This window comes from Typha angustifolia, chromosome 14, assembly GCF_048772165.1.
Source record: "Typha angustifolia cultivar Huaian chromosome 14, ASM4877216v1, whole genome shotgun sequence".
NCBI lineage: Eukaryota > Viridiplantae > Streptophyta > Magnoliopsida > Poales > Typhaceae > Typha > Typha angustifolia.
Window position 1 is genome coordinate 4,810,466 of NC_133252.1, and position 16,188 is coordinate 4,826,653.

The 16,188-nt window shown below is 33.3% G+C and overlaps 1 protein-coding gene across 1 annotated transcript; it reads right to left on the bottom strand.

Annotated features, from left to right (window-relative positions):
- Positions 1-7,204: 7,204 nt before the first annotated feature.
- Positions 7,205-8,726, bottom strand: LOC140776027 (protein SHI RELATED SEQUENCE 6-like). Its single transcript, XM_073119568.1, has 2 exons — positions 7,735-8,726; positions 7,205-7,660 (listed from the first exon to the last, which is right to left on the bottom strand). Exons 1-2 carry the CDS (start codon positions 8,099-8,101, stop codon positions 7,359-7,361), a joined length of 669 nt encoding a protein of 222 aa, XP_072975669.1. The 5' UTR covers positions 8,102-8,726; the 3' UTR covers positions 7,205-7,358.
- Positions 8,727-16,188: the final 7,462 nt, after the last annotated feature.

The following is a 16,188-nucleotide window of genomic DNA, read 5'->3' on the forward strand; positions in this document are numbered from 1 at the left end:
AAAATTTTATACATGAATCCATGGAAGTTTCCATGGATCAATCCAATCTCTTAAGAAACCACCAAACGTCCTCATGAGTACAGACTCATCGCTAGTGGCAAAAAGTCATTCTTTTCAAACCAGAATAGATCTTCTAAATCTTCAAATTTTTTCCTTTAAGAAATCCTCTTCAATTTTCTTATGGGTCTCTCCTCTCTCTTTTAGATGGTGTCAAAAAAAAGGCAACAAATCTATATATCTGTAAATTAACTTTTTAGATTCTATATCTTTACAATCTTGTGTCTAAGGGATCTATCCACTTGAATAATAATTTCTTGAGATTCTAAAAGTCGACTAAGTTGATTACCCTTATTTGTAAATCTCATAATCAGTCCATCAATCATTATAGTTTTGCCTAAATAGGTATACACATTTATAAACCACACCCTAATGAAACATAGATTGCGAAATAATTCTTAATCCAAATTAATCATTTTAGTAAGATAATCATACATAACAGTATGTAATTAATAATCATACATAACAATATGTAATTCATAATTATAGTACATATCTAATCAACATTAGATACTATGATCCAACAAATGAGAGATTGGGTAGATCTTTTAAAAGAATCTAATAGAGTTCGTGACTTAAGACAGTAGTTATTTTGCGAGGAGAAATTTTAATGGATAAATCACTTAGAAAGATAGCTAGCACCTTAGAAAGCTACCTGATAGTAAATTCTCGAGGGAGAATCTTTCGGGAGTAAATGTAATCACTAGTTGAATAACTATAAACCTTTTTTCTAATTTTTTAGAATCACTATAAATCTAGCTAGAAATCTTATTTTCTCTCTATTTTTCTTAATTATTTTTTTTTTATTTTTATATCATACTCATTTCATAAGCATAAAGTTTATCACTTTCATTTTAAATTTACATAAAATTTTAATTTATCCATTGCGTTTAAAACTAAAAATAAAGATAAAAGTCAAGTATATACAATCTAATATCACAATAAGGATGTCAGATTGGCGACATTATAAGATCTAGAAGTCTCTGTGCCTTGGAGCAAAGGGAGGTTACTATTTCAACACTATGTTTTCTTGAATTGTTGTCGTCTATAATTCAATGTATGTCTTGCATGAGCTTTTGTTATGTATGCTTGGTCATCTTCTTATGTGATCAATTTTTTCTTTTAGTTCAGCGGAATTCGCTCTTCTAAATTGTGTAAGCTGTTATACATAGTGTGTCAGTATTATTACATCTATAACGACTGTCTATAGATCCAGACATGACAATCTTAGGCATTGTTTATAGATATTCTTTTTTGTATTTTAAAATAAAGTCTTTATTTCAAAAATAATTATTTTTATACTTAACTATATTCGAGAATAAAGATATAATAATTATTTATTATTGATATAAAGTGAAAAAATAGAAAAAATATGCTTTATATTTTATAAAATTACTATTAATGCCTTTTGATTTGATATAAAATATGTTGATAAAATAAAAATTAAGGATAAGCTAGTAATTATATTGGTGTGTGGTATAAGATGTAATTATAACGAATAATATTTATATTATAAAATATAATTAATAACGATGTTTAACTTATTAATCTAAAATAAGAAGATTTATTTCAGAATAAAAAAACTTATTTCAGAAGTAAACGGTAGCCTAATGTACTTATTGTTGGAATTATAGCCGAACAAAACTTTCACAAGTGTGCTCTTCCACTTCACATTGAAGTTCTACTCCACTTAGAGAATCAACTAGTCAGAGTTGTAAAATGAGCTAAATAGGATTCATAAATTTAATTTGTCCACATAGAAAATCAACTAATAAAGTTAAAAGTAGGATCATGTTATGGATCTACTCCATCAAAGTACAAGAAAAAGAAAAAAGAGAAGTGATATTTAATGGAGAACTTTTCATTGCTGCATATTTTGAATCATTCAGAAAAAAAGAATAAAAATTAAAACTTGATTCTTTGAAATAAAAAACATACATGGAAATATAAATTTTAGTATCACTTTGCTCCTTTGTGTCCTAAATTAAGAATTATTTTTTCATATTATCTAGTGAAATTTTACTTAAGGGAAAGTTATACTGAAACCTCCTAGACTACTGCTCATTTTCACACGCCGGCCTTACTTATTTTACATTTCAACCCTTTAACTATGTAAAATCTCTTGTACGCATGTCCACTAAAAATTATAATGCTACTATCTTGTGCTCCACGGGATACTATTTTAACTTATTTAAAAATTGAAAGATAAAATAAAAACTAAGAGTAAGGTGTTAAGAATCACATAATTTGGACGTAAGAAAATTATGAAACTTATATATTGACAGCCTCACAAGTTAGAATTTTAATAGTTCTAATTTTGCGTGAATCTGGGGTTGAGATAAAAAAAAAAGTTATAAATAAAATAATGAAGGAATGTTAAAACAGAGCAGAATATATCGATGTTGCGACCATCGGAGGGTGGCAGATGACTGTAAAGTAGGGTGACTAATGGAGGAAGATAGTGGCTAGGTTTTAAAAATTTTAGAGGTTTTACAACTATATTCTACTCCTACAAAATAAAGGCAATCCAACGGCTATATTAAAAGATAACGACAAGAAGAATTATTTGACTAAACTCATATATATTTAACGATAATTATCGACATATGTCCATTTCTATTTATAAGGATAAAATTCTAACGAATAGAATCTATATACGGATGATCCGTTTTATTTTAAATTTATAGTAATAAGATAAATATAACTAACTTACCTCAATTTGACTCAATTCAACTATTTGATATCTTTTGTTAATTCGGTCAAGGAGTAAGAGATATTCGATAGTTTGGAATGAATAAAAACCCCTTGGTCGGTTCCCTTTTTTTTGCGTACCAATGTCACTGCTCATGCCTTTCCAAGCTTTAGTAGAATTGTAATATTTTGTTAGGAGTAGACTTACCAATTGTTTAATGTATTTTCTTTAATCACAAAAATAATAAATAATAAAAAGATCTATGTGAAAATACGAAATAGTACAAGGGATTTAACTCTTCTACTTACTATTAAGAGATCTACTACATTTATTATTTGAAGAGATCTACATCTTCAAAATTTTACAACAGTGGCGCTAGTACAATTATTATCTAGAAAGAATTTCAAATAACATCTGACCTACATTTTTATCATTTCTTAATTAACATCCCTCTTTGAGGAATTCTTTAGCCAAATCCCTCCTTTTCTCTAATAATTTTCATATATCACCCGACTATTATTTTGATTAACAACCATTAGTCATAAACTATAATTTAAGTAACTCTACTAATTAAATTACTAAAATACTCTTAAAAAAATTTCTAACCTTAACCCACACTTTTTAGGCTATATCACACATTTGCATGTTGTTTACCTACCGAATTATAAACTTCTTCCTAGATCTAATCACCCTATCCTTCCATGCCAAAAAGATAATTTAAATATTTCAAAAATATTTCATATGAATCTTAAAACTAGGTGTGTAAATGATGAAAATGTAAAGTATTATTTAAAAAAGCCCCTAATATCTATTAACCGAAGCATGTTCTTTCTTTTTACGTCAAAGGGTTTATATATGTATGTATATATACCCAACAAATTATCTAATAAATATTAACTAATTTTAAGTTATTATATATATATATATATTCTCTTGGTAGATCCAAATATGAGTGTGTGAACACCTCTGAAATATAGAGAAGTGGGTACTTTTTCAACTACATTTATACTAACTCCTCTCGTCTGTCGTTTCTCGCCTCTAAATTATAAGATATAAATTAAGTGCTATACATTGAGTAATTTTCACACGTCTCATAACTTACACCAAACATGAACATATCTCATCTGATCCTTATCCATATTAAAGAAACATAATTATCGATTAAGAAGCAGATTTACAACAATGTTTCAAAAACTAGTAAGAAAACAAATAGAATCTAATCAAACAGATGATACATACTCCTTTTATTTTATGTCAAGAACCTATTATATACTCGGAAACAATTATTAGGCTATATAAATACCACAATGCTATTCAGGATATATCTCCATCCAAGACCTAACTTAAGGAAGTGTGCCATTCCCAGTTGCATCAGACTAAAACATTATATTACATGATGGCCTCCTTTAATACTCGACAATAAGCATCTCGAGGTTAACTAGTTATGGACACATTCAATAAACGTGAATCACAAGAAGTTAAAGAGTTGTCTCAACTTAGAAGAGTATAGCAATTTGCATCAACTAAGGGGACTACTCAGCTTTCAAGCAGCTTTATAAGACTACACTACAGTTTAGAAGAAGAAACAACAACCATCAAATACTATTTTGTTATCAGAAAATTTGAACACAGATGCATGTGAATGCAACGGAAAATATTCTTCAGACTAATGTACTTCTAAGAATCACAACTTGCATCTTAAAAAATAAAAAACTTAATTTCTCATGTGTCCAATATGACTCCATAGCTAAAACTTCTTCTAACTAACAATTTGACACAAAACAAGCATTTAAAGTGAGGTTCATATAATTATTTCTCTTTTCATGATATAACTTAAACAAGAAACATAACAGAATGTAATAAACACTACCACTCCAATAACACCCCTAACTCAAATTATACTTTTATACTAAGGTTACTGCAAGACACTTGCATAGTGATCTTTAATGACAAATCTGACCCAATTTCATTGCATGTTTACGGTAGAATGACAAAATAAAAGAGAGACTGAGAGCATAACCAAGATATCTATATATTTGAAACTTCAAGAAAACTTAATAAATCAAGCTTCTCCAAAATGGAGCTTAAACATCGGAGGAAATCACTTAAAGTATGTTATATATGAGTAACAAAATAAAAGAGTGAAATACAAAGAGTACTAGTGAAGCAGCAAATAGCTGCATATGATACTCGCATGACCATGTAAAGATCTTCTATATAATGAGCCTATACTTGTAAAGTTGCCATCAATATTTTCTTGCAAGCTGAGCCTAGTAATTACAGAAAGATATGAGCAAGGCCTGCCAAATTTACCGATGCAATTTTACAACCTACATCATGTGTTCATTTATCACATAAAAAATGTATAAGTAGGTGACTCATAGTTTGATACGAACAATCCTATACGGAAGAATCTAATATGTTCAACAACCAAACACAACCAATGATAAACTTAGCAAACTCAAAAAGCTAGAATTAATTAATTTGCCTAGAGTACAAGTGATCTCATAAAAAACACTAGTAATAGTACTTCTGAATTCCTCCAGAATTATCTTACTTCAATAATATGCTATTACAGTAGTAATAGTAATTCTGCAACTAGTAGTTCCTGGTGCTGGTTTTGTCAATTGACAAGGAGTGCACAAATCTGCATCTCAGTTAATAGACGTATCTACACAGGAACTTATCAGGACAGGAAAAGGGAGTTCTCAATTGAACCAAATCTGCAGAATTACAAGAAAAGGACACTTGATATAAAGCACCATATCTTTTTTCATGACTGAATATTTTGATCAAAAAGGACTTGCCTTAATCTTTCCGGACACGGAGTAATCAGGCTTGAAAGTGAAAAGAGTGCACAAAGACACCCATAAGAAAGGAAATTGGAGAACATAGAATGAGATGATGGCAAAGTAAACTATTATCATTAGTTTAATGTTGCATTTCCTTTCAAACATCTGGTTGATTAAACTCAATCTGATAACTCTATAGATGTCCCAAAAAGAAGAGCCTACGTTTACTCATCACTATGCTATAATCTCAAATAGAACAATATAAATAAAAAGTACTTTGGTTGCAGCATCTGCTATATAACTCGAGTGTATGTCTAAATCATAAAAATCAAGTAACTAGAAATTGAAAGGCATAAGCTTCATCTGTGCTCTGTATAGTTAAACGAATATCACTAAAACATGGAATTTAACCAGTCAAAAATTTATAAGAAAACTACCACTATGAGGATAGGATATTGCAACGTGGGCTAAAAATGTATGACTACTTAAGGGGTCAATATTTCTTGGAGAACAGCATTAAGTAACGACACTACTACCAAGGTAAGAATTGCAGCTCATTGGGGAAACCTGACAATAATAACATATGGAGCAGCTACAAGCAACATTATTGGAATGGCTTTTATGTTCAATATGAATGTGCTAATCAAAATCATTGTACACAGAGATACAGTATATGAACGTTGTGGCACACCATGAAAGCAACCAAAACATAGCAGAATAGTACTGTAAAAGTCGGCACCAAAGATGGCCACAGAAGGTAGACCTTTTGAATGACATGTTTTGCATGTGATAACTTACTACATCAGAAATAGAACCCAATATGAATAAATTAGCTGTGCATCCATGACGTGTACCGTGTCTACTGTAACAAATAGTGCCACATAGTAAGCCAAGAAACTTCTGGAGCATTTTCTTTGCATAAACACACAGACACACACACACACACACACACAAAATAGATGAGAGAGAAGGATGATACTCTCCTAGAATTAAGTTTCAGTGCTTGCAATAATTCCATCCTATACAGATCACATTAATGTCACATATATAATTACCCTGCATTAAATGTTACGTTGTTAAAAAAACAACAATGTAACATTCAGTATATATTTCTTAAAACCATTTGTTTTAATGTACACATCAAATTTCAGCTAAACCATTCACACAGTCCAAAATTCATTGTATAAAAAGTGATTTCTCAAAAGAGAGATTATAAGGAAAAAAGAAAAAGAAAAGAAAAGAAAGAAGAGGTATTAATACCAAAGGCATCATCACCATGCTTCGCTCGCTAGGTAAAGCATGAAGGGATAGAAAGCAGCCGCATTGATAGCCAGGGTCGAAAAGAATCCTCTTGCAAAAAATTTAAAAAAAAAATTAAAAGAAGAAAAATAAAGGAAAAGAATCCTCTCCCACATGCATTATAACTCTTTGGTTGGGAAAGTGTCAATCGGACACAAGTTCCAACGCGATGCTCGACAGCAACTATCTATCTACGCCTCCCCCTCAAAAAGAACCCGATTGGACGGGGAACCACGACACGCAATGGAAGTCAAATTTTGTCAAACTTTTGAGCTCATGAACAAGAAGATCACATGCAGTAAGTAACAGTCAAAGATCCGATCTTGACGTTCACGGTAGAAACAAGCTAAAGCGAGCGCAGAAGTCGAGAAAGAATAATTATTATGCTGTGTTACGCTATGTCCATGGTTAATTATCTTCTTCGAGAAGAATACAGCACCTAAACAATCACATAATAGATACACATATATATGTTTACAAACAATTAATAGCTCGAGTTGCCCGCAATGAATAATAGCTCAGTTTATTAGGTTACCAAATTGTATACCACCAAGGAATCCACTTCCACTGAGCTCGGAGACGTCGAGATTGTTGTTGTTGTTGTTGCTGGTGGTGGTGGTGGCGTTGTTGTTGTTAACGGCGTCGGCGTTGTCGTCGACGCCATGATCGTAGAGCAAACCCTTGAACACGTGGCCGCCGATGGTGACAGCCGCCTGGTACGCGTACTCGTCCCCGCCGTCGTCCACCGACGTCACCTGCACGCACTTGAAGATAGCTGGCGCCGTCACCTGGCCGGGGAGACCCTTCCTCAAGCTCGAATCTGATCAAGAAAGGAAGGTCGAGATCAGTTGAGTAGAAAAGGGAAGGGTTTGGTTAAGGAGAAGAGGAATTAACCGGTGGAAGTAGAGGTGTGAGAGTTGGTGGTAGTTGTGGTGGCTTGGGAGGAGAGGAGGCGGGGCCTCTTGGTGGATGAGGAGGTGAGCTGGCGCTCGCGGCGGCGGGCGGCGGGAACCCACGTGCTGTTCACGTGGGTGGAGCAAGCGAAGCCGCGGCCATTGCAGCACGTGCGGCAGCGGCGGTGGCGACAGTCCTTCTTGGCTTGGTTGCCGCAGTCCTCGCACGTGGAGAAGCCGACCCCGCCGCCGACGAGGATCGTTGACGTGTCGAGCAAAGGGATCGGCTTGATGGTCGTGTTAGGGCTAGGGTTAGGGTTTCGGAGCGGCGACGGCGGCGGGGGAGGGGCCACGAGGAGCATGCCCATGTCGGCGAACCCGTAATTGAGTGGTTGCCTCGGTAGGGAAGAGGAGGACGAGGTCGAGCCCCAGAAGGGCACGATGCCGGAGGCGGTTGGGTTACCGCCTCCGCCCGCGGGGCCGTCGCCACTGAATCCGAGGCAGAGGTCGCCGGCTCCGCCGGCGGCCGAGGACGCGACCCAGTCCGCGAAAGCGCCGGTGTCGGATGGGAACCGCCGCCCAGAAGCCACTCTCGTAGACAGAGAAATAAAAGAAATTTATAGGTCTCTCTCTCTCTAGATGAGATTTATCCGTCTGTCTCTCTCTCTCTCTCTCTCTCTCTCTCTCTCTCTGAGATTGTTGCGAGTGTGAAAAATCTAAGGAAATGAAAGAAAAGAAAGGTAAGAATAATTTGTAGGAAGTCTGAAATTCCTTCAGATCGAGATCTTTCTGGATGGCCTCCTAAACTCTTTCTATTGCTTTCTTACTGCGCGGGCTTCTATGTTTGCAGTCTCCTGCTCTGTCTGCTGCTGCTGCTACTGCTGTCTGCTACTCTGCTGCTTTGACAAAGGCCATGGCTCTCACTTCATAATGTCCGATCTATCCTTCCCTCTTGTTCTCTCTCTCTCCCTCTCTCTGGCACTGCCTCTTCTTCTGATTCTATTATTACCCGCTTCGTCCTCACGTCACGTGACCGGTTGAAAAAATTAACCACTAAAAATAAACCGCATCCTCGATCCAGAAAATAAATAAGGCAAAGCCGCAAAGGTCTACGTCACCCTAGATTTCTCATTCTAATAATTCTTCTTCTAGGGACTATTATACAAAAAATGTAATAAGTGTAAGATGTGATTTTGGAAAGGCAACAAAGTCGTGGATATTAGAGTAATTTATTGGGATAATTACAATAGACTTCATGAATTATTGTTTTTTTACATATAAATCTTAATCTATTTTTTGTCACATTTGACAATCTTAACTAGGTGAAACTTTCTAAATAATTCTTTCATTAGTTATTCCTTTAATTGTAAAGATAATATTACATAAGTATCACAGCTGTACTCTTATTTTTGAAGAAAAAAGAGTAAAATAATCATCTAGCAATTTTTATTTGCATATGGTTCGGTAAAAAAGATGAAAGGGAAGGTAGTCAATTACTCCAATCAATCAAATATATATAAAAAATACATTGACAAGACTTTGGCAAGAAAGTCGACTTGAATTCAACACGTATGGCTAACCTAACTACAAAGATCTATTGGATTGTGGAAGAAAGAGAACAGTTATACAGTGCAGATGTTGAACGATCCTTTTCTTTCTAAGGTGAGTTCGCAGACGAAATGAGAGAAGAGTAAGAAAAATGAAGTAGAAATAAGTTCCAATTTAAAAGCCTATGCTTGACGGCTTTTTTTTCTTTTCTTTTTTTTTAAAAAAAAAAGGTCTTTCTGCCATCCAATCCAGACAAATTGTACAAACCCGCTTTGGAAAATGAAAAGACTCGAACAATTTTAATTTATCAATCATGAGAAATACCAATTGCTACTAGTTCTTTCATGCCATTAAATTCCATCATTATCTATTTAATTATTTTTACTCATTAATATTATAAACAATGCATTCCATGCTTGAGCCGACTTTGAGCTTAGGCTTAGCTCATGTCAAAATTGAAGACAATTTTGGAGTCAACTTTAAATTGGGAAAGAATGAAAGAAAATAAAATAAAATGAAGAGCAAGTAGAGGAGAAAGAGTGATAACCATGGAGGAAGAGAAGCCGCAAAGGCAGAGGGGAGGCGGAATAAGTGACACAACACTAGAGGATTGGTGGTGTAAGAGACAATGCAAAGGAAAGGAGATACCACGAAGGAGGATGAGATTTTTGATGAAGGCTAGAAACATGGGGAGAAGGCAATGAGAGAGGTGCCATAGAAAGAATCAAGGTGATAACTAAAATAAAAGATGGCGTTGCGTTATTAAAGTTTTCTTGTTTAAATAGGTCCAAAGGTAGATAATTCTTCAAGTTAGTGATGCAACTGATATTCATTTCGATTTATCCTAGCTTACTACTTTGTTAATCAGTGCAGCTTAGTTAGGTTGACTTACCTTGTCGAATAGTTATGTCCTGATTGATTGTAACTATTTACTTGAGTCCTAATTGATTATAATTCTTTACTTGAGTCCTAGTTAATTATAACTCTTCTATATTTAGCTCTCTTTATATATAGATATAGTAGAAAGTAAAATAGTGAACTTATTGAATATGAAGTATTATTTTTTTCCTCATCTCTCTCTCTCTCTCTCTCTCTCTCTCTCTCTCTCTCTCTCTCTCTCTCTCTTTCTATGTGTGTGTGTCTGTGTGTGTAGTAGCTTTGGTCGGATTTAGCCATTTGACCAATTCCTATGGTAACCTAATCTATGATAACATATAAAGTTGATAACAGTTTCACGATGACTTCCACACCAATCTTGACACCAAAAACACCATAGTTGTTACATATGCCTCTCCTCCATCGAGAAATACTATGAATAACATGTAGCTCCAATAGCCATAATGTATTGACATGATGGTATCAGTCTTATTGATGCAATTGACTTTCAGCGAGTCATATTCAATCGTGATTGAAAATGCCCGAGTCCTACTTGAGATGCACCACACTAAGAAAGCTTACTTATATAACCACTACCTCCAGTGCAGCCATAATTTTCTTGACTCCATATTCCTATACCTTATGTCAATCCCTTGTTCCTCTATTCGATAAAAATTACCTACACCTAACCCAAAGACTATTAGATCACAACACCACTTTGGAACTTTGGCAACCAAGCAATCCCTATATGAGCTTCTCGATTGATCCATGTGGTCACTCAAATACTATTCGGATATGCACCTTAGAGGTGAATGACATGGTTGGATATTTTTTAAAATTTGGTCATGGGGAACAATTGAGTTGAGATCTGTTATGTTGACTAATCATTTACTAATTACGACACTCTAAATGAATACAAGATTTTATTAGCCTTATTCCATATTAAGGATATGGTCATCCAATGTTCCAGTCAACTCAATGAACATGACCCTTTCAAGCTTAGGATGTCTTCATCAACTTCATTTGCAAATAATTTGGACCTTCAAGATATGTGGACTTCGAAACAATGCTTTTGAAGCTTTTTCAATCTTACACATGTGTTCATATTAAGAAGAGTTCAAACACATCACTAACCGTATTTGAGGATGGCCATAATCTACCTTACATAGCCCCTTTATTAACGAATTGCACGACATCCAACTTAAAGTCAATGTTGCCAGCAGTAATCATCAGCCGCTAATTTTGTCACGACTTGAATAATGGAGAAAAGATCTGAGAGTTGTAATCTTATGGATGAGTACCATGGCAACTCTTAAACTGATGGGAACCTCCATGACCACCCAATTATCCTTTATTCACAACATCTCATCGTAAGTGATGTATGCTCGGCTCACCCATTCTCCACTTGATGACCAGTGAAGTTGAAGACCATCACTCAAAAAGCCTTTGGTTCTATTATGATAAAAAGTTTGTCATAAGGAGCAAAATCACAAAACTAATTATTATCATATTGATAGAGAATCCAAAAATTATTCAGAATGTGAATGATAATCCAACTAATACAAAGCAAGAACTTCAAGCTAAGATATCCCTTCATACATACTCAACGGGTATAGATCCATGCATTATGCGTGTTAATGGTCTCGTTAAGGGCCAACCGGTCCACATTCTCCTTTATTGCAAAAGTACACATATTTATTAATACGAAATTAGTAAATATGGATTCCTCGTAGAGCAGTCCATGAGTTTGATATGGTAATTAAAGATAGTACTCCCGTACGGTCAGTAGTCCATGAGTTTGATATGGTGATCAAAGATAGTACTCCATTATGGTCAATTAGGTTATTTAATGGCCTTTCTCTCAAAGGTGCAAACTTCGTACTTAATGTTTAATGGCCTTAAAGTTTAGAACATATCAGGTTTAATTTCAGCAAACTAATAGTAGACTTTCAACATAATGGAAGTGACGTGCATCTCATTGCATTTGTTACTAGTGATTCGTAGTTATTTAGTTATCTTAGTTTGATGGTGTCTCGACTCTCGAAGTATGACCACTTTTCTGTTTTATTTCATGCTTACACTACTCGCAAGGTTGCTAAAATTTATATAATGTGACGTAGCCAAACTTCATGGTCTGCTGCATTTAATTGGATATAAAATTAATATTTATTAGTTGATTTTGGTAAGAATATTATTTTTCTTTTATGGCACCATTTTTTACATGAGCTTAGCGTACTATCTTAAAATAAATAGACAAACCAAAATTTTAAACTAGTGTTTAGAATAGTATCTTTGTTGTTTTTATAAGATTGCCAATGGCATTCCTTACCATGGACTGAATGAAGCACACCGCTCCATAATGTCATGATTTCCTTTCATGCAGTATATGGTAAACCCTCTTTGATCTTGCTTTCTTATTCATCATTATCAACCACTTCTTCTTTAGAGATTGATGCTATCTCATGGGATCATAGTGATCTACTATGACAAATGAAAGACATCTTACTATTGCTAAATAATAAATGACACTATGATCAATCATTTGTGGTAAGTGATTGCGTTTATGTCTGGTTTCAACCTTATTACTAGAGTTCAATCTAACCTATCCTCAACCATAAACTATCTCATATTTTCTTTGAACTAGACCAAATGGATTTATTTAAGTTATAAATAGATTTTTATTTTATAAATAGGTTAATGAGATCATAAATAGGTTGCTAGAGTTCAATCTAACATATCCTTAACCATAAACTATCTCATATTTTCTTTGAACTAGACCAAATGGATTTATTTAAGTTATAAATAGATTTTTATTTTATATAGGTTAATGAGGTCATAAATAGGTTAATTACATCATAAATGGGTTATCGTGTCATAAGCTAGTTGACGGGTTATATATGGATTAATTGAGTTGAAATAATAAACACGAATACAACTAGTTTAATAATTAGGTTAGACTGATTGATTTGTCTATGGTCTTAACCAATTAGATTAAATTCAAACTCATTTAAAGGTCGAGTTATCAAGTTGGGTTACTTTTGCCACCCCTAGTTACGAGAAAGCATGTCCTTCAATTATATATTCATTACTTGTCGATTCAGCTAAAAAGGTATCCTTACACATCTTGTCAAAGCAACATGTTCGTCATAACAGCTCGTGATTATAAAATTTCTAATAGCGTGGGCTGAAGTTTCAAATAATTAGGTAATTAAATGGCTGAATCTAATTTTATATCGTAATTTTCAGATTTCTCACCTTAACGACAAAGTGAATAAAAGCGTGATGAATATATGCAATTATTATGTATTTCGGTCTATCTTAGCTTATTATTGCCTTATTATTGGTGTAGCCTAGTTGGGTCAGTTGATTTAGTTAAATGTTTGTGTCCTAATTAATTATAACTCTTTGCTTGAGTTATAGTTGATTGTAACTATTCTATCTTTAGTCTCTCTTTATATAAACATAGTAGAGAGCAGATGGGATGATCGAATATTGAGTAATATTTTTTTTCTCATCTCTCTCTCTTAACCTAGTAGCTTCAACAACTCCTAGGCAAACCTTATAGTGTTCCTCTCCTCTGCCCCTTCAACCTGACTCAAGGATCAAGACACTCCTTTCACTTAGAGGTATATTAGTTACAAGCTTTGAATCTCTATGAGACACATAAAAGAGGGTAAATCCGATCTCAACTGAATAGAATTCGAGTCCAATTAGAAATCCGAGTTTGATCTAACCAAGCTTTGGGTCAATGGCTAGTTGAGCAGTTCTACTATGCTTTTGTAACTTTTGTGTTCTCAAGCACACTTAAGATCGTTAATTGATTCAAACTTAGTATTGAGACTACAAAAACTTCTACTTTCACTATTCGAATGCCTATTAATTTTAAATATTATCTTAATAAATTGATATATAGATAGGGATTTAGAAAATCATTGTGATAGAAGATTTTCTAACAAAACTAGGCATCATCAAAAACTTATTTACCCAACATTCTAGAGTTTTTGACCAAACTAGCCCCCTCTTTTATTTTTTTTACCGAAATAGACTATCTCTCAAACTTATTACTAAACAAAGTCTAATTTACTATAGCCATAATAAAAACACTAAACTAATTAGCATTTTTTAAAAACGCTAATCAGTTCAACGTTTTTATTCTTAGGTAATTTTTTTCTTTAACTACTAAAAAATTAAGTTATATATATATATAACGCTAAACTAATTAGTATTTTAGGACAAGACAAAAATACTGAACTAATTATCGTTTTTGCTTAGAGATAAAATGCTGATTAGTTCAGCATTTTTATTAACACTATATCAAATTAAACCCCATTCGATAATAAGTTTGAGGAATAGTTTAGTTCCGTAAAAATAAATTGGAACAGGTTTGGTCAAAAACTCAACATTTTACTCTGAAACTTGATGCATAAAAAAGTCTATGTTATATACATCAACTGCCACCTCATAGACTCGGTAGAAAAATATTGAATTTATTATTGTTTTATTGTACAACTAAACCATTGAATTTAACACTTAGTATAGAAAAGGCTTTGTCAAATGTTTAATTTGTGCAAAGTTATTGTTTACTGTGATAGTAAACAAATCAGGTCTTAATTTAAAATAATAATTTATAGAATAAATTGCTAATTTTTTTAGTCCTTTTTATTTTAATATAAAATACTAAATAGTTTAACATATTTTTACTGGCCGCAATAGATGTATGTAAGATAGACTAATTTTTAGTATTTGGCCAACTAGACCTCTTATTTATATAGATGATAAAGGATCATGAAACAAGTCTCTTCACAAATAGGAAAAATAGCTGAAATCTTGCCAATCTAAGAGTTTAGTGTCCCATCTCAAATCTAAAAAAATAAATCTTTATTGAATATGCATAGTATTGCCTCTAAGACATGACTCTATGCATATTTATAAGCTCTCCACTATGCTATCAATTAACAATAAACTTTGAAAATAAATTATAGTAGGGCTTGAAAAATAAATTTGACTAGGACATAAAATGAACCTTGACTCTTGACTCCCAAAAGTAAATGCAAACTGAACTTGGAAAGGTCCTGAGCCAATTTCCTATCATTTAACAAAAAATTGACTCCAGTGAATTTGTTGTGATATAATCTTTATATAGATATATGAGATGTTATTTTTCAGATAACTGAGAACTTAAGGTATGAAACTAAAAAATGGTTATATTACAATATTGTTGTTCCTTATTTTTTATTTAAGAACAATCTGAATCATTCAATCAGATTTTTATATCAAATTGGCGCATATTATAAGGGCACATATAGATAATATGTTCTCGCTTATCCAAGAGTTTGACATGTTATTAAAACTTCCACTTAGAATCACTCTAATATAATATATCTCATCTCAAATCTCTTACAATGCGAGGAGAAAAAGAGAAGATTTATACTAAATAAGAACAACATTGCCAATACATATTTATAAGCTTTCAATAATACTACAATTCAAAACAAACTTAGAAAAAAAAATAAAGGTCTTCTTCAAAAACAAAATTTGAAAAATAAATATAAATAGACTTGAAAAATAAATTGGAGTAGGACTTGAAAAATAAATACTTACGTGAGGGCGAACAGAGTAACATATTACAGTACAATAAAATAAAGAGCAATATTATATTGCAATTAGATAAACTGAAAACAGACATCATACAATAAAATAAATAAGACAAAGATATCATATTAAAATAGAGAACAGATTTTTTTAAAAAAAATGAAGTTAATTTACTTTTCTCACCTTCAAATAGTTTTTGTCGTGGCATGCATTCACATATCGAATATCGTGCGGTGTATATATAATACGATCGGCTTAATTATCTTTGTAGGGAAAACCCACCCAAAGGTAACATGCATCTCTCTCTCTCTCTCTCTCTCTCTCTCTTCTTCTCCTGTGTGTCTACTGAACCCCATTTGCAGGCTGCTTCTTAGGCTTTTCAGTGGCAATCATAGGCATGCTGCGTTCCACTGAATTATGCCCCTCGACTGTCCCCTAT